Below are 19,651 nucleotides of genomic sequence, written 5' to 3' on the forward strand. Positions count from 1 at the left end.
CACTGCCAGAGCCAGTGACCCTACAAGGTGCCAGACCCACCTGGGCAGTCTGTCGGCAATCTTTAAGGACCCCAGAGCAGTGGCCTCAGGTAAGTGACCCCTTATGAGACAGAAACCAAACTCCACTGTCGGACACAATTGGCCTCGAGGTCAACCTGAGGCCTGGCGTCCACGGCGCCTCCCACTGCCTGCCCTGCTCCAGTGCCATAAGCCTATTGCCAGGGTGTCTTCTCATCCTGACCTCTGCACGCTGGCCAGGCAGTTACTCTCCATCTGCATCCCTAGGGCATAGTGCTGACTCATGGCAGGTGCTTGATGAATGTTTCTTAACTGGTCAAGTAGATGAAGAGTATCTGCAGAATACAGACACACTGAGGGGACACAGCTAGTGGGGGAACAGAACAGGATTGGTGTGACCCAGGCCGCAGCCCTAACACCCAGTTTCTTCCCCTTCTTCCCTTTTCATTATCAGTGAGGGCAGGTTGTGCAGGCCTGGCTTCGGTACTTGGTTCTATCTTGGTAGCAAGGACTCCTACAGGCTGCTTCTGTAGACCTGGTGCCGGCTTTGCCACTGTAGACCTGGTCTTCCGCTTTGCCACTGACTATCACGTCACCACTCTGGGGTTCTGTTTCTTCGCTTCTAAAGTAAGGACTGAGGTGAGTCCCTTCTGGTTCTGATATCATAGAGCAGTTGTTCTGGGACCGGGACAGTGTCCTGTGTTTTGTTTCCATCTTTATTCAGACCCTGTACTGAGTGCCAGGGCCTGACTGAGTTCTCAAAAGATGAGTATGAGGTCATTGCTGCTTGGTCCTTCCGAGGACCGTCCACTGGAAGGAGCCCGTCAGTATTGTGCTGCCCACACTCCTCCCTGGGCAGAGTCTCACGTGAGCCTCCTCAGAGGGCTTTTCACCTGCAGGGGCAGTCCTGCCATCCCTGGTGGTTCTTCTTGACATTTCATGTCATTCAGCGTCCAGGCATACTGGTTTAAATTTACAGTCTTGTTTAGCCAACATCTCGTTCTGGTCTGAAGAGAGGGAGACCACTCACTCCCTTCCTGAAGTCTGGTGGGATTCCTAAGTCCTCTTACTTGAAACCTTCTGATTCCTAAGGAAACACATCTGGGGTAACTGGACCCTTTCATTTGCTTCTATGTACTTCTCTTACTTCCTTACGTCTCTTTTTGTGAGAGTCCTGAATTTGACCTAATGTCCAGGGAACTGAATGAATTAAGGATTATGCCTGGGTTAGGGGTCTGAGCATCTGGGCGAACAGATGTCCATTTGAGTTGGCTGTAGGAAGAACAGGGAGCCAGAGAGAGGCCAGGCAGTCAGTGGGGTGTGAGCTCAGTTCCACTTGTGGAGAAGGTGCAGTTGTCCTGGGAGATGGTGTAGAACAAGAGGAGACATTACGAAGGAACCCCAGGGAATGTCATTAAGGGACAGGCGGAGAGGAGGTGCAAGTGAAAGGAAAACCAAGAAAATGTTCCCAGGGCCACAGGGAAACAGCCTTCCAAACGGAGGCCGTGGGCAGGTGCTTCAGGTGTGGCCCAGAACTCCGTTGGGGTCTCTGGGGGGCTTGGTAAGAGCAGTGACTGGAAGTGTTGGGAGCCAGAGCCAGAGAAGAGAGGGTTTTGAGGGGAATGGGGGATGAAAAAGTATAACCAGCCCTTCAGGAGCTTCTGTGAGAGAGAATGAAGGGACACTGGGGGGCTGGAGTCACTGGCAGTAGGAGCTACCCCATCGTGTATTCTCTCCTGAGGCTAACTTCTAGAGAAGGAAAGTCTAAGGGTCTGAGCCAGGCCTCTGACCCAGGAAGCCTCAGGCTGCATCACTTCTGAACGCTGAGCTCTGCGACCTGTTCCTGGTGCCCCACGGTGTGCCAGGTAGAACCAGGTGTGGATGCAGGCCGGCAGGCTCTGCCCCCCTCCTGGCTTGTGCTTATAGTGTCCAGTGCCTGCAGGTCTTCCAGAGTCAACCTGCCTGACTCCTTGGTGAGGTCAGTCCCCTCCCTGGGGTCTCCCAGCCGTGTGCCTGCTCTTTCATACCTTCACCGCTGCTCTGGTTCTACCCGTCTGAGTGACATGTAATTCACGGCTGTCCCCCCTACCAGCCTGGAAGCTGCATGCATGCATGGGCCTTGCCTGCTGTATACTTTATCCACCACTCAGAAGAATTGCCAAGTGTGCAGTAGGTTCTCAATAAACATTGAGAGGAAAAAGAGAAACACCAGTCAATTTGGCAAAGAAGATGGACACAGAAAGCGCAAATGTGTGCAGGGCTTTAGGGATTTCTGCTGAGGGCTGCTCCTTTGGGTCTGGGGGTTGGATGGCAGACCTCGTCAAGGAGGTCTTGAGAGTTTTGTCTTTGGACAGTTTCATATAAAGTATCTGCTCCTTTTGTCCTCTACTGTCTTCTCTCTCCTCTGGGCCTCGCCTTTCTCCTCAGTGTACCCCAAAGTCAAGTAGGGCAGCTGAGAGCCATTTTTTTTATCTTGCTTTGCAGCCTGGGCCTATCTTCTCATTGCCCCAAGTTCCCAAGCATGTTGGAAGTAGAAAAAATCAAAAAGCTCCCCAAGAGACATGCACCCTCAGGATCTGTCTCCCCCATGACCAGACCCCAGAGTCCAGCTGCCACAGTGACTTCTCCTGGCTCCAGCTTCAACACCAGAGCTACCAGTACTTGTAGACATGGCAGGGGTGCCCAGGAGACCTGTCAGAGACTGAGGTCAAAGTTAAGTGTGTAGACATAGCAGAGAAGGCCAGCAGTGACCACAGGAAAATCACACGCTCTGGCTCCCAAAAGGGGAATGAGAGGGATCTGCTGCCTCAAAGGAAGAGACCCCGCCTTCTCCCCAGGGGTTCTTCATCCCCTCAGCTGATTAGCTTTTCCTGGAGGGGAATGAGGACGGTGCCCTGGGCGTACGCATCTGTGGCAGGAAGAGAAGAGCCTGCTCCCTGTGGAAGCCTGGTTTTTTCTCAGCTGCCTACTATGCAAAGAGCCAGGCCAGCCTGGGGCAGAATAAGCCAAAGGGAGACTCTAAACCATGTCCTGAAGTCTATGCTTGGGCAGGAGCACACTGTGCAGCCTGAGAAGAAGGTGTCCAAGCAGAAGGCATGTGGACGGAGAGGGGTGAGGCAGCCAGCAGGAAAGAAGTTAAGAGACCCGGTGCTCAGCTCTGGCCTGGCCCCTCCCACCCCAGTGCTGGTGCAGGCAACCAGTCTGGACAGGTCAGAGGTGGGCCAGCCTACCGAGGGGAGGAGACAAGGCAAGCTGACATCCTCATAGCCTGTCTGGACAGAGAGATGCGATGCCTCAAGAGGTGGAAGAAGAGGCATTTGCTTCCTCGTGTGGGGGAGAAATCATCCCCGCTGAGCTCCCAGAAGCCACCCGGCATGAAGAAGCTGGTCAGAACTGTAAAAGAGACCAAGGGCTGGGCTTCTCGAGGGTGTTCCCCAGCCCCTCAGGACACTACTGCTCAGAAGCTCACACTGGATGTCAGATGGTTCTTTACCACTGGCTGTGAGAACATGTGCCATGTCACCTGCACTGTGTCACACCAGCATCAAGCATGGGCTGGAGAGGGAAAGAAGGCCAGTTACAGCCAGCTCAGGTGGGGCAGGGGCAGTGGGGATGCATAAGCGCCTGCTCGCAGGTGCCCCCAGCCTTGTCCAGGAGGGCATCTCATCTTCAGGACACTGCCCATGTGGCTCACCATCAGAAGATAATGACAGGCAGTTGGCCCCGGGAAGAGATGAGCAGCTATTACTGGCTCCACCACCAGTAATAGCTCCCATGAAAGAAGAACCCACTGCTTCCCCTGTGGCTGTCATGAGGGATCAAGAGGGCCCCTGTGCTCCCAGCAACACCACTCCCAGGCCTGGAACCGGAGCATTGCGGAGTTACTCTGCAGTTTGGCATTGCCACTCTCCTTCCTTTCGTCCCCACCCTTCAGAAGGTTTATGGCCCAGGTTGACCCTGACTACTGTCTGCCGTCTCCAGTTGCCTTTTCTGATGAAGCCTTGCCTTTGCTCCACGAGGTGATGGGCAAGCAGGTACGGCAGGAGATGCAGCAGGCTGAGGGCAGTCGTGTCCACCTCACCATGTGCATGGTGGCCCAGGAGGTGGTCACAAGGACTACGTGGCTGTCACTGCCCATTGGGGGGTGATACAGCATGGTAGGTGGCAGGTAGTATCAGGGCGCATAAGGAAGCACGCAGTGCTCTGGGTCCGAGGCCTGCCCCTGGAGAGCACCGCAGAGGACAGGCAGCGGGAGCTGCGGGAGCAGGTCAGACTGTGGCTGGGCCATGGCTCTCTGCAAGCAGGCTTTCTGGATCGAGCGGCTGCCTTAGCCTGGAGCCTGCAGTGATGATGGAGGGCTACACCCACATCCCTTGCTTTGCCCACTGCCTCAACTCTGTAGTGAGAAACTTTCTGTGTCACCATTACAGTGTCCAGATCATTCTGAGCACAGCCAGGGCCATCTGCAGCCATTTCCAAGGCTCTGCGGAGGCTCGGTGGTTCCTCACCCAGCTGCAGCAGCAGTGTGGCCTCCCAACCCATCAGCCCTTCTGGGAGCTCTCAGACCACTGGGTGTCTGCCTACCACCTGATGGAGTGGCTGGTGGAGCAGCAGGAGCTGCTGAGGGAATATGACGAGAAGCACCAGCTGGGGAAGGCTGGGGTGGGCCTGTTAGCCATGTTTTGGAACCTGACAAACAGCCTGATCGTGCTCCTTCGGCCCTTCCAGATGGTGGTCCAGGAGGCAAGCTCACCACAGGCTTCTTTAAGCCAGGTGCTGCTGCAGCTGCGCTACCTGCACATCTTCCTAGAGCAGGTTCCTGCTCACTTTGAGGGGCAGGGAGGCGGGGAGACAGGTGCAGCCGTCCGGCTGGCCAGGGGCTTGGCCCTGCAACTCTCCACAGATGGCCAGCTCAGTGAGCTTTTCCATCACAAGGAGTTTGTGCTCGCAACTCTGCTGGACCCCCGCTTCAAGGGCCAGATCGAGGCCATCCTGCCTGTGGGGGCGGACATTGACCACTGGATGCAAATTCTCGTTTACAAGGTGAAGGAGATAATGGTGTCCGAATACTCCTTGCCTCCCTCACCCTTCCTGCAGAGCCCCAAGGCTATGAGTGTGGACACCACCCAGAGTGGCAGAATAGCCAAGGGCCCCAGGGCAAAGGGGAGGGGCTACAAGGACCCGGTGCAGAGAAGCAGCAGCCCTGGGTGTTCGTGGCTAGGCCAGAGGGAGAAGAGCTTGCTGGAGCAGCTGGAGAGTGTAGGGCTGCTGGCGTCCCAGAGGAGGGGAGCCTCGCTCTCCACTGAGAACCACCTGGCCACAGTCAGCGTCAGGAAGTACCTGCGTGAGAACAAGCCAGTAGGTGCCCAGGAGGACCTCCTGGCATACTGGGAGAAGAGGCGGAAAGTCTGGCCAGCGCTGGCAAGACTGGCCACCATCTATCTGTCCTGTCCTGCTACCAGTGCCTCTTCTGGGAGTGTCTTGGCCTCCCTGGGTAGCCCCACCATCGTGGAGAACAGCTCCCCTCTCCTGGTGGCAACAGTTGAGCATCTCCTCTTCTCGAAGACCAACCTGGAAAATTTCCCCAACTACATCCCCTCTCGCCTCACACTCCCGGGTGGAGACAGGGCCGGGGAGATAGGGAGCGGACTAGGGAGCCTGGCCCTAGGGTCTGATGCCCTCACAGTCTTCCTGGAGGGACTTTGCCATAGGTGAAAGGAGAGAGCAGAGTGTTGCACCGGGGGTACCAGACAGGAGGGGGCCAGAATCTTAGACCTTTTTGGGAAGAATGGGGACAGTTTCTCAACTCTTACAGTTTGCCTTGTTTTTTTTAGGGAGGTAGCATTTTCCATCTACCCATTGCTTAATTTATTTTTTAAAAGTATTTTTGAATTTATTTTTAATTGGTTTTAGAGAAACATTGATTTGTTGCTCTACTTATTCATGCATTCATTGGTTGCTTCTTGGATGTGTTCTAACTGGGCACTGAACCTGTAACCTTGGTGTAATGGGACAATGCTCTTAAAAACTGAGCTGCCTGGCCAGGGCTGCTTAATTTATCTCTAGCACTATGTGCATAGAAAAGGTTTGTTTTGCTCATAAGTGACTGTGAGTTGTACTATACAGTTTTATAAGCGGGATGTTCTTTTGAAATGGTGGTGGGTACTAAGGGCTCTACATGCAGCCTGTCCATGTGCATCAGGGTATTCATGCCCTTAGAGGTCTGCTTTCTCCTGGGATGGGGACAAGAGGAGGCATGGCTGTCGGCACATGTACTCATACTCAGTGGGATGCATACTCAGCCACTGAGAACTTGGGTGAGCTGTGAAAGCCCTTTCTGAAATTTTCACTGTGGAAAGAGAGAAACCCTAAGCTAGAGGAGTCATTTCGAGAGGAAGGGTCTGCACATGCACACAGGTGCACATTAGTCTTCTTAGGGTCTGTGGTTCTCTGTGGATCCCAGAGAGATCCCGGAGTGGCTGGAGAACTCTCAGTTGATAGGACTGCTCAGCTAGCCAGGGAGAGCGACACCGAGATACTGAGTCTCCAGCCTGTTCTTACCTCTAGTTTGTTTCCAGACTGCTCGAGGCCCAGGGTGCCTTCCTTCCCATAGCAATAGCAGTCTTGGAAGGAGCTCCCACACTCCCCAGGCTCTCAGTGGCTGAGTATGCATTCCATTTGCAGTGCCTACACCGCCCCTTCTCTCCGGCTGCTTTCAAAGGGCAGATCCCCTGTCTGGAAGTGGAAAAGGTTGTGTCTCAGACTGACTAGTCACTGATCGCCGGAGTTCCTGTAGCACAGAACACACAGGGTCCAGGGCTGGTGACTTCGGGTGGGAGAAGGCCTGTTGCACCCACAGGACCTGAATCTGGCTCTCCCGAGGTTGCTTGGCCGCAGCGATAGGCGGTTCTGAGAGGGCGAGGAGGTGGAGGCCGGGTGAGGCACTCAAGGTCTGGCTTGCACTGTGGCTGTTGGGCTGAACCTAGAGACTTGTCCCTGCCACGTCCCCTATAGGGGGTTGTCATGTGTCAATAGACTGATTCACTACAGGACATTTGGAAGTTAAAGAGAATGTCAGGAAGCAGGAATAACTAATCTTAATCCTTTATTCAGCCTCTGTTAATATGTTGACACACTTCTTTTATCTTGAGATTGTACCTGCTGAACTAGTTAGTGTGCTGAATTTTCTTTTCTTTTTTAATTCTCACTTTAGGATATGTTTTTACTGCTTTTAGAGAGAGGAAGGGAAAGGGGGACAGAGAAGGAGAGAAACATCGACCTTAGAGAGAAACCTTGATAAGTTGCCTCCTTTACATGCCCCAACTTGGAATAGAACCTGCAACGTAGGTATGTGCTCTGACTGGAAATTGAACCCATAGCCTTCTGGTATATGGGACAACACTCCAAGCAACTGAGCCACCTGACCAGGGCCGTGTTCTCATTTTAATAGTGTAGTAACTGCGTCTTCTTAAAGCTTTGTAAAGATCACATTGAATGCTTGCAGTAACATGACTCGAATTAGAGTCTGGCCCCCCAAATGCTTAGGCCCCATGTCCTCCCCACCAGCTGCTGGGGGCATGTGCTCACAGGCTTCTCTGCTATCAGAGGCAAGGTTTGTCTGGGTGAGCCACTGGGACTGTGGCCGTACTCCTCACAATACTGACTAAATCAAGGGCATTTGGGTAGTAAGGTCAGGGCATGGCCTTGGACCCAGCTCTTGACCTCTGCCTCCCTCTGTTCCTTAAATGTATGTGTGGCTCAGCCTTTAATGAGAACCATCTGAGAGTGTCTTAAGACCCTAAGTTCTCCCAAGTTGTGATTCAGTGGGTCAGGTGGTGGGCAGGAATGTGATGTGTGTTAAAGTTACCCTAGGCTGTTCTACAGAGATGTGCTGTCCTGTGCTGTTTGGCGTCAGTGAACTGTGGTGTTCTCGGAGAGGGGGAGGCTGGAATGGAGGGACAGTGGGGTGGGAGCCGGGCTGGGGGTGAAAGAGGCTGAGACAGAAGTGTAGCAGCCGAGCCCTGGCTGGTGTAGCTCAGTGGATTGAGTTCCAACCTGCAGACGGAAAGGTCTACGGTTCGATTCCCAGTCCGGGCACATGCCTGGGTTGTGGGCTGGGTCCCCAGGACAGGGCTTATGAGGCAACTGATTGAAGTATCTCTCACACATCGATGTTTCTCTCCCTCTCTTTCTCCCTCCCTCCCCCTCTCTCTCAAAATTAATAAAATCTTTAACAAAAAACCACAACTTAAAATTGGTGTAAATAAACCACAAAATAAAAAGGAAAAAATATTACTTTCAACAAATAAAAGAAGCATAGCAGCCCAACGTGTGGGGATAGCAGTGGTTTTCAGTGGGGGGCCATTCTTGTCCCTAGGGGACATATAGCATTGTCTGGTGACTTGCTGGTTGTCACAGCTTGTGGGTAGAAATGGATGTTGCCCAACCCCTTGTGATGCACAAGGTGGTCCCCACAACAAAGGCTTATCCGGCCCCCAGTGTCAGTAGCCCAGGATTGAGGACCCTTACTCTAGACTGGGAGCTGGAGGACATGGGGCATAAGAAAGGTCCCCAGTCGACTGACATGGCCAGGCGACTGTCCACTGGGGGGCGAACCATTTCTCCCCTGTGCTGAGCCCTGTCCTGGCTAACTCCTGGGTATCATTTTCTGGCCCAGTTCCCACGTAGATAGACTGACACAGCAAACGCTGACTGCACAGGCAGGTGGGCCTCCCCCAGCGCTGAGTGTCAAGGGTGTCCTAGCCATTGTCTCATCCGTGTGACCAAGCCCTTGGTGCAGACTTACACGCTGGGCCTAGAGCCTCCTGGCTCATTTGCACAACAGGACTAGGGTGACTCCTGTTATTCAGAGAAATGTTGACCTGTGGGTGAGATGGGCCTTTGCCCCCTCTTGTAGAGCCTGCTGCCGGCCTGTGCTTTACAGCAGGTGGGCTTGCATGGGCGGGTGGGCCCAGGCGAGGAGTGCAGGTTTGCGGTAAGGTGGGACTGGAATGGCAGAGGTCATTGTTCATGTGACTGTCGGAGGGCAAAGGACCCGGGAGTTTGGAAGCCCCGATTTCTGGCCTCAGCCTGGTCTTTCTGGTCCACTGCTCCCTCTCCTGCAAACAGCTTTCCTCCCAGCTTTAAGGTCGGGAGCACACAATTCTCTCCTTTCTGCCTTGCTCTGCCCACTCCCCTCAATCCTTCCCCCCTTTGCAGCCAGCATGTCCATCTGAGCAGTCACCCTTGTGGGCTGCTGTGGCCTTAGCTTTGAAATGCAGTCTTGATCTTGAAAGTCCCGGTTTCCCCTCCCTATGGCTGCTCAGCCTTATCTTCGTTCTGCCTCACTAAGGTCGCTTTTGATTTCTACCCTTGACCTCTCCACTGTGCGCCACTCAAATAGGCCATGTCTGGGAGGATCTGCATGTTCCTGCAGGGAGGCCTACGAGTAAGGAAAGAGGTCTTTGTCCCCCAGAAGCCTGGCCTGCTGTGCCACACACTCGCACCAGGCACCTCTGCAGGTCATGCCTAGATCCTTTCAGCTGAGAGCATCACTGTCTCCTAGGCCTGATGCCACATGGTCACCTTAAACTGGAGGTCTTCGTTCCCCCCAGGTTGTCCCACGCATTTGAGATGGGAGCCCCTGCTTCCCGTCACGTGCACAGGTCCCTGCATGTTGTGCTAGGCCCTCCCCCTTTGCCTCACTCCACACTTGCAGTGGGGTCCTTGTCATGCTAGTAGCTAGTGCCTTTTTGCCAGGTGTCTGGTGCCCCTGAAATCCCACCCTCGGGGCCAGAGCAGTTTTCACCAGATGTACGGTGGCAGCCTCACTCCCTGCTCACCAACCCCAGCAGGTCCCCTTCTCAGTGAATGAACCAGACTTCTTAGTAGATGCCTTCTGTCCCTTTTGGAAAGAAATGAGGTCAAAATGAGAACTTGCTGAAGTGTTGCAGGCCAGAGGAGGGGCTAGAGAGAAATGAAGGGACCTCCTCAGAGATGGGGGTGTCAGCTCTGTTTGGAGGCTCCCTAGCTCCCTGGCAAGGGGTGTGGGAGGAGCTCTGGGCCTGGTCTCCTTGGAGAGGGAGAAATAAAAGTGGCCTTGATCACAGAAACACAGACTGGGACACTCTGGAGTCCCAGGTTTTGTCCACAGGAGTAGGAGTGAATGGTCCCATAGTTCTTTGCAGGCGTCACCCTGCTGGGCCTGACCAGAGCCTGCAGAATTGGGAAGCTGCCACTTGGAGCAGAGGTCCCTTCTGGTTTTTCCTTTCTTCTGAAACCTTGCCCCCTTTAGGGTGGCAGTGTCCCTCCCCCAGGCCACCTTCCTCCTGCTTGTCCTGCGCTGACATCTGGGCTCCTGTGGTCCCACAGCCACTGGTGACTTGAAAGGCCCTCCCTTGCCTTTCTGGAGCCCTTCCCTGAGGGTGGCCCCACCTCTCCAGCCCCCTTGCTTTCTCTGGAAATGATGTCATGTTTGCAGCTGGAACAGTGGTGGATGCTGTTCTGTTGACAGCAGAGGAGAGAGCTAGTTGGACGGGCAGGGGTTGGGGGAGCGGGCTGTGGAGAGCAGTGGCCTGGGGACCGAGAGTTGGCCAGTGGCGTGGCCTCTCAGCCCCAGGCTGCCCTGTCCTCACCTGTGAGGGACCGAAGGCTGGTCCTCTGAAGGACCAGAGGCTACAAATTGGCCCGCATGATCTGGGAACCATTTTGAATTTTACTGCAACATTTTTTGAATTGTATCAACATTTTTGAGGGAGTGAAGCCAGGCCCAGGTGTCCCCATTTGTGGCTGCTACTTATGCGAGGCTCTTGGTAGGAGTGGGGGTGGTGGGAACTTGTTACCTACTCAGAAATATATTTAAATGGGTAAAAAAAAAACCCTCAGAACTAATGAGGAGAGTTCATGAGTGGTTATGGAAAAAATAGACGTATGGGTTTTTGCCCCAGGGCAGGTTTGGAAAGGGAGGAATTGGGTACAATGGGCCCAAATGCTGACCAGCAGGGCACCAGCTGAGTGAGGTGGGTCCTTGGGTGGGGGCTGGGCCCAGTGTACCTCCCTCAGGGGGTCTGTTGTGCTCCAGCAGCTGGGCCTGGGGTCCTCAGGTCTTGCTGGGCCACGGGGCTTTCTGGCCCTGGTGGTAGGGGCTGGGTAGCACTTTGCACTGTCACCTGCTTCAGGGTCCCAGAGGTGTGTAGGAGGGGCCTGCTTACTGTTTAACTGTCTCTCCTTAGGGACCTGCTGGCCCTTGAGCAGGGGCGGTGGAAACAGGCACTGGCACCGGCGCAGTCAGGGCTGCAAGTGCCTTTTTTGGGTTGCACAGTCAGCCAACCCCAGTGGTGCCCGTGTCCCTGTGACAGATTGTCGAGGCCCAGGCCGCCTGGACCGCCTTCACCTCATGGAGCCTCAGGGTGAGAAGCCAGGAGAGGGCGAACGGCTGCGCGTCACACCCCAGCTGCTCAAGTCGCGCTCGGGGGAGTTTGCCCTGGAGTCCATCCTGCTGCTGAGGCTGCGAGGCCTGGGGCTGGTGGACCTGGGCTGCCTGGGTGAGTGCCTGGGTCTCGAGTGGCTGGACCTGTCGGGCAACGCACTCACCCAGCTGGGCCCCCTGGCCTCCCTGAGCCAGTTGGCCGTCCTCAATGTCGCCAACAACCAGCTGACAGGGCTGGAGCCGCTGGCTGCCTGTGAGAACCTGCAGAGCCTCAATGCCTCTGGCAACCTGCTGGCCACCCCGGGCCAGCTGCAGTGTCTGACCGGGCTGCGGGGCCTTGAGTCCCTTCGGCTCCGGGACCCTTTGGCCCGGCTCAGCAACCCGCTTTGTGCCAGTCCCTCCTACCCAGCCGTGGTCCGAGAGTTGCTGCCTGGCCTGAAGGTCATCGACGGTGAACGTGTGACCGGGCGCGGCAGTGAATTCTACCAGCTGTGCCGGGATCTGGATGGTCCCTTGTGGCCCAGCTCCAGCCCAGGCCCCAGCACCACCGAGGCCCAGCCCTGGGTGCGGCCAGGGTACTGGGAGCCCCAGCTGCCCCTTGGCAGCTCCATCCTGGAGGAGGCCTGCCGGCAGTTCCAGGACACCCTGCAGGAGTGCCACAGCCTGGACCGCCAGGCTGAGGACAGCCTGGTTCGGGCCGAGCGGGCACTCAGTTCTGCGGGCTCGGCCTCGTCCTTTGTCTTCTGAATGTGCCCCATGGCCTGGGATGGCCTGGCGTATGGCCATGGGGCCAGCTCAGTGTGGCCTAGCTGCCTGCATCTCCCCTCCTGCCTCTGCACTTAATCTTCACAGTTCCATCATGTGGTCACTGTCCCCTGCAGCTGGGCCATTCAGTTACCCCTTCCCCAAAGGGCAGACCCCCTCCCTCCCACTCCTACCTCAAGACAGTTCTGCTGTGTTCTCCAGGGACGTTCCTCCCCCATGCCTCGGGCAGGCTCGGGGGCCCTCCTTGGGCGGTGGCACCGTGTGAAGCTGTCCTTCCCCCTGGGCCGTGGGCCTGGCCACGAGGCCCCAGGCTTTCGTCTGCCACTCCTGGCCGCTCGGGCCTAAGACTTAGTGGAAGAAAGCTGCTTCTTCCTTGGGTTAAAGGTGGCAGAAGCAGGGGGGGCCTGCCTCCCATCCCAGTGGTCCCAGAGCAGGACGTGAGCAGTGCACAGAGAGTGAAAGCTGGCATTCCCCCACTTCCAGCCTGCCTGTCTACCCAGACAACCCTCTGCCTCGGCCATCAGGCCCGTATCTCCCTGGAGCCTTCCTTGGCCACTCACTCCCGCAAATACCTAGTAAAGATTTCTGTCTTAATTTGCATCATGGTCTGTCATTTCATATGGGCATGAGCTCTGAAAGCAAGACGGGGTCCCTACCACCTCTCGTCTCTCCTGCAGGAAGGGGAGCACACGCAAGGCCCCCTGTCCACATCCTGGGTGTCCTGCTTTCCCAGAGCTTTGCTTTCTCCTGCAGGAGTTCCCCAGCCTTGCCTCCCTCGTGGCCCCACCAGTCAGCAGAGGGGAGGAGAGAACAGGGCTCTGAGAGCAGTTTATTAGCTTGGGGGTCGGGATCACCCTCCCAGGGCACAGGCAGGGAGGGCTGGCTTTCACTGGCTACCTCCCACCGCTGTCCAGAAAGCCGGATGAAGTGCTAGAGGAAAGGACAAAGACAAGATCTGGGTGTGAGGGAGGCTGTTTTGGTTCTGGTCCCAACTCTCTCCCGGGCTCCCAAGTCCCTGCCCTCACTCCTCTGGCAGTTCAGCACCAGCCTTGTCCTCCTCCCAGACCCCACCCAGGGCTGTCCCCAAGCCACTGTCTTCCTGCCCTCCTAGCCACCTACCGGTCAGGGCCTCAGCGGGGGGGAGAGGCCTTGAGGAAGGCAAACTGCCCCGGGAAGTAGAAGCTGTGGGAGTCCTCGCCGATCTGCTCCACCCTGCTGCACTGGGCCTCCTGGTGCTCCTTTGACTCCTGCCAGCACCAGCCTGCTCAGCCCCGAGTGGGCCACCGTCCCAGCCCCTGCTCCCCCACTTCCCCTCTCCTCACTTTTCTCACCCCTTCTTTACCCTCCGCTCCTTGTCCCACCCACTCCTCCGTCTGGGTTTCTGCCTCTCACCTCCCCCACAGGCCCCTTCCCCAACCTCTCCCCGGCATCCTCTGCCCACTCTCACCCGTTGAACCTGCATCTCCATGGGGCAGTGGACCATCCGGCCCAGGACTTTAAACTCACGGTCCAGCTTGACGCACGCCAGGCATGTCCGCTTCCTCTGGGGAGAGGGGCAGGGGGCCAGGAGAAGAAAGGGGTGAGGGGAGGCCTGTGGCCTCAGGAGGGTGGAGGCTAGGGACTGCAGGCTGCCTGCAATGGGTCCTGTCCCCAGCAGGCCCTAGAGCAAAGGGGTGAGGGTCCTGCCCGCCAGCTGGTTTCAGGCGCAGCCCGCCTGGGACTGGGGAATTAGTGAAACTATGCTACAGTTTTCAAAACTTTAGCGAGTGAGTGAGTGTGCACGGGAGCATGCGGGAAGGAAGCCGCCTCAGATGGGGGTCCCCCCAACTTCCCCCAGACCCACCGTGCTGTCTGCTAGTGCATTTATTTGCATTTTCTTTTAAGGTTGGCTTTGAGCACAAGGATTGGGCGCAGAAGTCTGGAAAGCCACGGGTATACCCCCCGCCCCTTGAACAGCTGCTGGGAACTGAGGCCTTCGGAGAGCCTGAGAAACCACAGAGCTGGGGCTGCACAGAGCCAGGGCTAAAGCCCTGTGGCCTGCCCCCCAGTCCAGCATCTCCCCTGTGGTCAGGGTCGCCCCCAGGACATCAGACTACAGTCAAACCCTGTTAGGGATCAGTCCAGGTTGGGCTGTCTCCACTTGAAGACTCACAGAAGTGGAATTCACCAGGCCTGAGGCCAGCCCCACCCCACCACACCAGGGGCTCCGCTAGTGCCCTGACTCCCCAGGGGAGGAACGCAAACGAAGGTGGACTCTGTCACAGTAGCCCACCTCTTCCTCTTGCCCTGCCAGGCTCAGGCCAGCCACACTGTCACCACTGCAGGCTCCAGGGAGGGGAGGTCTCCAACGAAACCCAGCTACACATAACCACCCGGGCAAGTGCCCCATCTCAGGCATGCATAGCCATTTGTCTCTGCTCACCCCGGTGGGCTTGACTTTGCACCCAGGCTTCTTCCAGTCCTTCTTCCAGCAGCCCGTCTGCTGGAGCTTAAATTCCAGCCTCACGAAGGTCCCCGCTGGGTAGGGCTGCCAACAGACAAGACAGACAGACAGAGGAAGGCCAGAGCCAGTTGGGTGGGCAGAGCAATTCTTGGAGGTGACCTGTCCCTCCTCCCCACAGTGAAATAGCACGACTGCGTTGGTGGCTGCGGTGGTGGCCTTTCTCCCGAGGGCTTCGTGTGCACAGAGCCCAAGCACTCTTGCACCTGCTCCCCAGGAATGAGCTGGCCTTTGGGGGTGCAGCCCTGACCCCCTCCCTTCCACAGGTCCAACTGCTCACCGTGTCAGTGGCGTTGTCCACACTGGTCTTCTGGAAGGCCCATTGCACTCGTGGGTGCTTGTGGAATTCCTCCAGGGCCACCTGCAGGCCCTGCTGCTGGGCAGCTGAGAGCTCTGCCCTGCCCAAGCCCACGGTGCCCAGCCCCAGGGCCAGCAGGGTCAGCAGTCGCCACATGACTTATACCTCAGTCACCTGGTCCTGCAAAGCCTGCATGTGACCTTCAGCTCCTCACACCAGCTGCCCACTCCCTGGCTCTGTACTTGGGGGCCATGCCTAGCAGAGCTCTGGACAGAGGTGGAGGGACAGGATATGGCCCTTTTCGGAAATCCCCCTGGTATTCCCTGTCCTTCACCCTCCCCTTCTCTCCATTCTCCTCCCACTGTTGGGGGGGCAGGCCCAGCTCAGCCCAGGTTTGGCCCTGTCCTGGGCAGATGCTGAGTCGGCTTTTGTCCCTGGCCAGCAGCCAGGGAAGCACTCCTGTCGCCCCCTTCCTCCTGCCCTCTCCACCTTCACTGGCCCGTTGTCCCACCCCACTGCACTGTTGCCCCTAGAGACCCTCTCCGGCTTCTGCTCTCTGTCCAGGGTCTACTGGCTCCCAGGTCTACTGTAGTCCTCACCCCTCCCCCGGCTCTCCCCCTCCAGCCCCATAACTGCAGGGGAGAGACTGGGGTGTAGAAAGGAGGCTGAATATTTCTGGAAGGATGTAAACACTTGGAGGGGCCAGAGCAGGGTGGGGACCAAGGAGGATGCTTAACCCTCCCTGTGCTGGGACCGCCTGTTGCCATGGGCCCTATGCCTAAGCCAGAAAAAAGGGGGTCTCCCCTGTGCTGCACCCTTGGCTAGCCTCTTTGGGCAGACCCTCCTTCCCTTGCTATTTTTTCTGGCCCCCCCACACAGTGGAGTGTTGTGTGAAGTGAGGGCTCCTGAATAAGTTGCCCAGTTTGGCCCTTGGACTGGCTCCCTCTGCCTGCCCCTCTCCTCTCCACACCACCCCCCAGGCTGCCCTTTCTCCAGCTGCCTGGAGCCTGCTGTTCCTCCTCACCTCTCTGGTGCCTCGGGGTCTCTCCTAACTTCCCGCAGCGACTTTGCCAGGCTGTCAGCCTCTTCCTGGTCCCGGGCCCCCTCGCTGCTCTCCCGCCTTTGGTTGGCCCCATCTCCTCCCACCCCCACCTCCTGGGCTCCCTCCAGCGCCCAGGGCCGCCCCAGGCTCCTCCCCACCCTGTTAGGACCCGCCTCCCGGCAGCAGCCCCCCCCCCCGCCCCCCGGGGCCTCTCCTTCCGGTCCCACTCTCCCGCCAACGCCCGACCCTAACCCTGACCCTGGCTGCTGGTCCAGACAGGGTGGGGGAGCAGGGTGTCCAGAGGTCCTGGGAAGAAGTGAGGTGAGGCTCTGGGAGGTCTTGGCCAGGCCTCTTCTGTCTTCTCCTCCTGGTGTGAGACTGCCCTGCCCCCACCCTACCTCCAGGTAGGGCCTCCCCTTCCTTAGGCCCCTTGGGGTGACCAGTCTCCAAGACACACTCATTTCCAGACATTCTTCCCAGAAACACAGACATCCTCAAACCAGATGAGACCCAGAGGAGTCATTCCTTCCCTCTTCCGCCTCCCCTGTTCCGAGACCACACTCAGATGGAGAGGCAGCATCCTCTGAGATGACTCCGGTGCCCTAAACCTCTATCACCTGCTCACAAGGCCAGTCCTGAGCCCGTGTGTCCCACCCTTAGTGGCAACAGAGTCAGGGGTCTCTCATGGGGTGTCAGGAGCCTGGCAGGATGGTGCGGGGGTGTTCCCAGGGCCCAGGGGGAGTCTGGGAAATTGACCCGATGTTGGTTCAGCACCCGCACGTCTGAGCAATTCTGGAGCAGCTCTAGGACTCTGTGTGCCAGTGACCAGGGTGACCATCTCTCTGCTCCCAGGCCCTGTCCTAGTGACGGGACATAGAGGATCTCTTTTGACTTCATCCCCCCAAACTCCTGCTTCCTTGTCTGCAGCGTGGGATCCCAAACCCTACCTGCGGGGTCATCGTGAGGAGGAAATGCGGAAAATATGTGGAAGGTGGCTGCTTGTTGTCTGGGTGCCAAGTGGGGTCAGAAGCTGAGAGCCATATTAGCTTGAGGATGTGACCGTCCCCTCCTGCCTTCATTTGAGTTATCGCCCTTCCACCAGGCAAAGCCTCGCTGATCTCCAGCACGGCGGAGGCCTGGGAGGTTCCTCCAATGCCCCAGCCTCATCCCTGTCTCCAGGGCAGATGGTGCCTTCCGGGCCAGGGCCTCCTCACGGCTCAGAGGGTGAGCCTCTTGCCCTGCAGATCAGCCCGCTCCGGGGAGGGGGGAGCCCTTTGCAGTTACCGAGGTGCCTCTCCCACCGTCTTGTAAAACACGTCATGTGTCTCATCCTCTATTGTCTTCTCTCCCGTCTTCTTTCTCCTTGTGCATCGAAAGCCTCTCATTCTGTTCACTGTCATTTTAATGGAGTTTTGGAAGGAGGTAGGGATAACCACATTGTAACCGAATGCAGGTCCAGCTGCCTGCCCGTTCGAAAGCCAGTGCCCGAGAGGCAGGTGCTGATGTGAAGGGAGGTGGTTTACTCAGGTGCAGACCCCCTGGGAGATGGTGCGCTCTCCTCTGGGAGCCCCTTTCCGCATCCGGGCTAGTTTGTATAGGGAACTGCGGAAAGAGGGGAGCCACGGAATTTCTGGTGACGCAGTTTCTTGGCCCTGCTCAGGGTGGTTTCGATGTCATCTGCGAGTGTCACTGTGCAGTTTCACGGCTCCCTCCGCAGTGTCTCTGCTGGCATCTGGGAACAGGACGCGTGGGCAGTGCCTCTGCTGTGCTGACACCCGTCGGTGACACCTGCCTGACTTCTTGTGGTCAGGGCCGTTCCTTGGTGAAGCAGCAATGGCGACCACTGGTGTCTGTAAAACACTCGTAAGGAAACTTTTAATGCAGGAATCTGGGATGAGTCTATGAGTGCAGCCTGTTCTGTAACTGCCGCCTGATTAGCACATCACGTTTACTTTGAGCACGGTTACAACATGATAAACACAGGAGGGTATTCACCTGGGTTTCACCAGAATCCGTGAGTCACTGAAAAAGAAGGCTTCGTATGATGAAGCCTAACCCCCAGTACCTCTGAATGTGACTGTGTTTGGAGCTATGGATTTAAAAGAGGCGATTAAGGGAAAATGAGGTCCTAGGGATGGGTCCCAACCCAGTATGACTGGTGGCCTTGTAAGACAGGATCTGGACACAGAGGGAGGGCCCTGAGCAGTCACAGGGAGAACTCCACCCACAGCAAGCCAAAGAGAGCGGCCTCAGAGAGCCAACCCCACTGACACCTTCAACTCGGAATTCAGGTTTCCAGAACCATCAGAGAATAAATCCCTGTTGTTGAAGTCACCCCGTGTGTGCTCCTTTGTCATGGCAGCCCTGGCAAACTTACACACACACACACACACAATCTTTCCCAATGCCTGGAGCTCTGCCCTCAACCCGACTATTTGAAAAGCCAGGTCTTTGTCCATGTGACACAATAATCAGGTGCTTTGTGAGCAAAAGAACAAGGTTAAAGTGACTAACACTAAGCCCCAACAACATGGCCTTATTGAGAGAATGAACATACAAATTTTATCATTTATCTTCAAAAAAGTGAAGAAATCTGGATTCCATTTTTAATGTTTTAGTGTGGCAGGAACTGAAACTGGGATAGCAGATGCACCTTAATGACAGCATACCACTAACATTTTAAAACCTGTAATTAGCCGTGGCTCAGTGGGTTGAGCGCTGGACTGTGAACCAAAGAGTCATGGGTTCAATTCCCAGTCAGAGCACATGCCTGGGTTTTGGGCCAGGTCCCCAGTAGAAGGTGCATGAGAGGCAACCACACATTGATGTTTCATTCTTTCTCTCTCCCTTCCCCTCTAAAAATAAATCAATAAAATCTTTAAAAAACCTTGTAACTACTCTTTCAAGGAAATTCAGCAAATCAAAGAAACATGCATACTTCTTAAGTGCATTTTACTTCTGTGAGTAAAATATTTTCCCAAATCAAAGTGACCAGGAGGCAAATACCCAAGCTGAAAGTCTCTGGTAGACCTGATTAAACCTCCCTCAAGGACCTACCACTAGATGAAGACAGCAGAAGTAAGGTCCTTGAAACTTAGAGTTCCCTTTTCTTTTACCTGCTCCCAATTACAAGACTGTGGAATTATTTTTCTTACATACTTGTGGTTGCCCGTGATGACTTTTTGATTCCTGGTTTAATCCTAAGAACTTCCTTTAACTCCATCTGACCCACGGATCATGTCAATCTGTTGCCACAGTTTTACATCCCAGGTGCACGTTAGTTGGAACCGAAAACCAGCGCGGGCTCAGATAATGAAGATATCTCAGCCAGGGGGAGAAGTTGCCTCTTGCATGCGTCACGTATGCAACGCCATGTAACGCCATGACCAGGGATTGAACCCGCAGCCTCTGACTGGGCATGTGCCCTGACTGGGAATCGAACCCACGACCTTTGGTTTACAGGATGATGCTAACCAACTGATCCACACTGGCTAGGGCAGCACTGAGGGTACTTTAGATACTATGAAATAAAGTACTTTTCAAGTTTTTTAAAAAGTTATTTTTATTTAGTATTAATATATTACTGAGTGTAGTAATTTA

General features: G+C 55.9%; 3 protein-coding genes and 1 long non-coding RNA gene across 8 annotated transcripts in view; 2 read left to right on the plus strand and 2 right to left on the minus strand.

The window, feature by feature from the left end:
- On the plus strand, window positions 1-5,893 carry ZBED10 (Putative protein ZBED10P). 3 transcript variants are annotated; one of them, XM_037035578.1, is made up of 2 exons: window positions 1-89; window positions 2,503-5,893. In XM_037035578.1, exon 2 carries the CDS (start codon window positions 4,366-4,368, stop codon window positions 5,731-5,733), a length of 1,368 nt encoding a protein of 455 aa, XP_036891473.1. In that variant the 5' UTR covers window positions 1-89; window positions 2,503-4,365; the 3' UTR covers window positions 5,734-5,893. The 3 variants fall into 3 exon arrangements, with proteins under 3 accessions (XP_036891473.1, XP_036891472.1, XP_036891474.1); XM_037035577.1 differs by lacking the exon at window positions 1-89 and adding an exon at window positions 568-657; XM_037035579.1 differs by lacking the exon at window positions 1-89 and adding an exon at window positions 568-657 and having other exon boundaries at window positions 2,614-5,893.
- On the plus strand, window positions 7-12,811 carry LRRC61 (leucine rich repeat containing 61). Of its 2 annotated transcripts, none has more exons than XM_037035580.1 (2): window positions 7-89; window positions 11,250-12,811. In XM_037035580.1, the coding sequence occupies exon 2, from the start codon at window positions 11,414-11,416 to the stop codon at window positions 12,191-12,193; it is 780 nt and encodes a 259-aa protein (XP_036891475.1). In that variant the 5' UTR covers window positions 7-89; window positions 11,250-11,413; the 3' UTR covers window positions 12,194-12,811. The 2 variants fall into 2 exon arrangements, with proteins under 2 accessions (XP_036891475.1, XP_036891476.1); XM_037035581.1 differs by having other exon boundaries at window positions 16-89; window positions 11,376-12,811.
- Window positions 8,542-19,651, minus strand: part of LOC118979500 (uncharacterized) — a 22,078-nt gene continuing 10,968 nt past the window's right edge. Inside the window, exons 2-3 of the long non-coding RNA XR_005064925.1 lie at window positions 19,451-19,457; window positions 8,542-8,621 (exon numbers count right to left, since the gene is read on the minus strand). This is a non-coding gene — a long non-coding RNA (uncharacterized LOC118979500). The remainder of the gene's footprint in view (window positions 8,622-19,450; window positions 19,458-19,651) is intronic.
- RARRES2 (retinoic acid receptor responder 2) lies at window positions 13,016-16,138 on the minus strand. Of its 2 annotated transcripts, XM_037035584.1 has the most exons (6): window positions 16,034-16,138; window positions 14,992-15,189; window positions 14,634-14,738; window positions 13,659-13,754; window positions 13,331-13,458; window positions 13,016-13,141 (listed from the first exon to the last, which is right to left on the minus strand). In XM_037035584.1, exons 2-5 carry the CDS (start codon window positions 15,163-15,165, stop codon window positions 13,342-13,344), a joined length of 492 nt encoding a protein of 163 aa, XP_036891479.1. In that variant the 5' UTR covers window positions 15,166-15,189; window positions 16,034-16,138; the 3' UTR covers window positions 13,016-13,141; window positions 13,331-13,341. The 2 variants fall into 2 exon arrangements, with proteins under 2 accessions (XP_036891479.1, XP_036891477.1); XM_037035582.1 differs by lacking the exon at window positions 16,034-16,138 and having other exon boundaries at window positions 14,992-15,353.

Source organism: Sturnira hondurensis, unplaced genomic scaffold, assembly GCF_014824575.4.
Source record: "Sturnira hondurensis isolate 20B ecotype Veracruz unplaced genomic scaffold, ASM1482457v3 Scaffold0022464, whole genome shotgun sequence".
NCBI lineage: Eukaryota > Metazoa > Chordata > Mammalia > Chiroptera > Phyllostomidae > Sturnira > Sturnira hondurensis.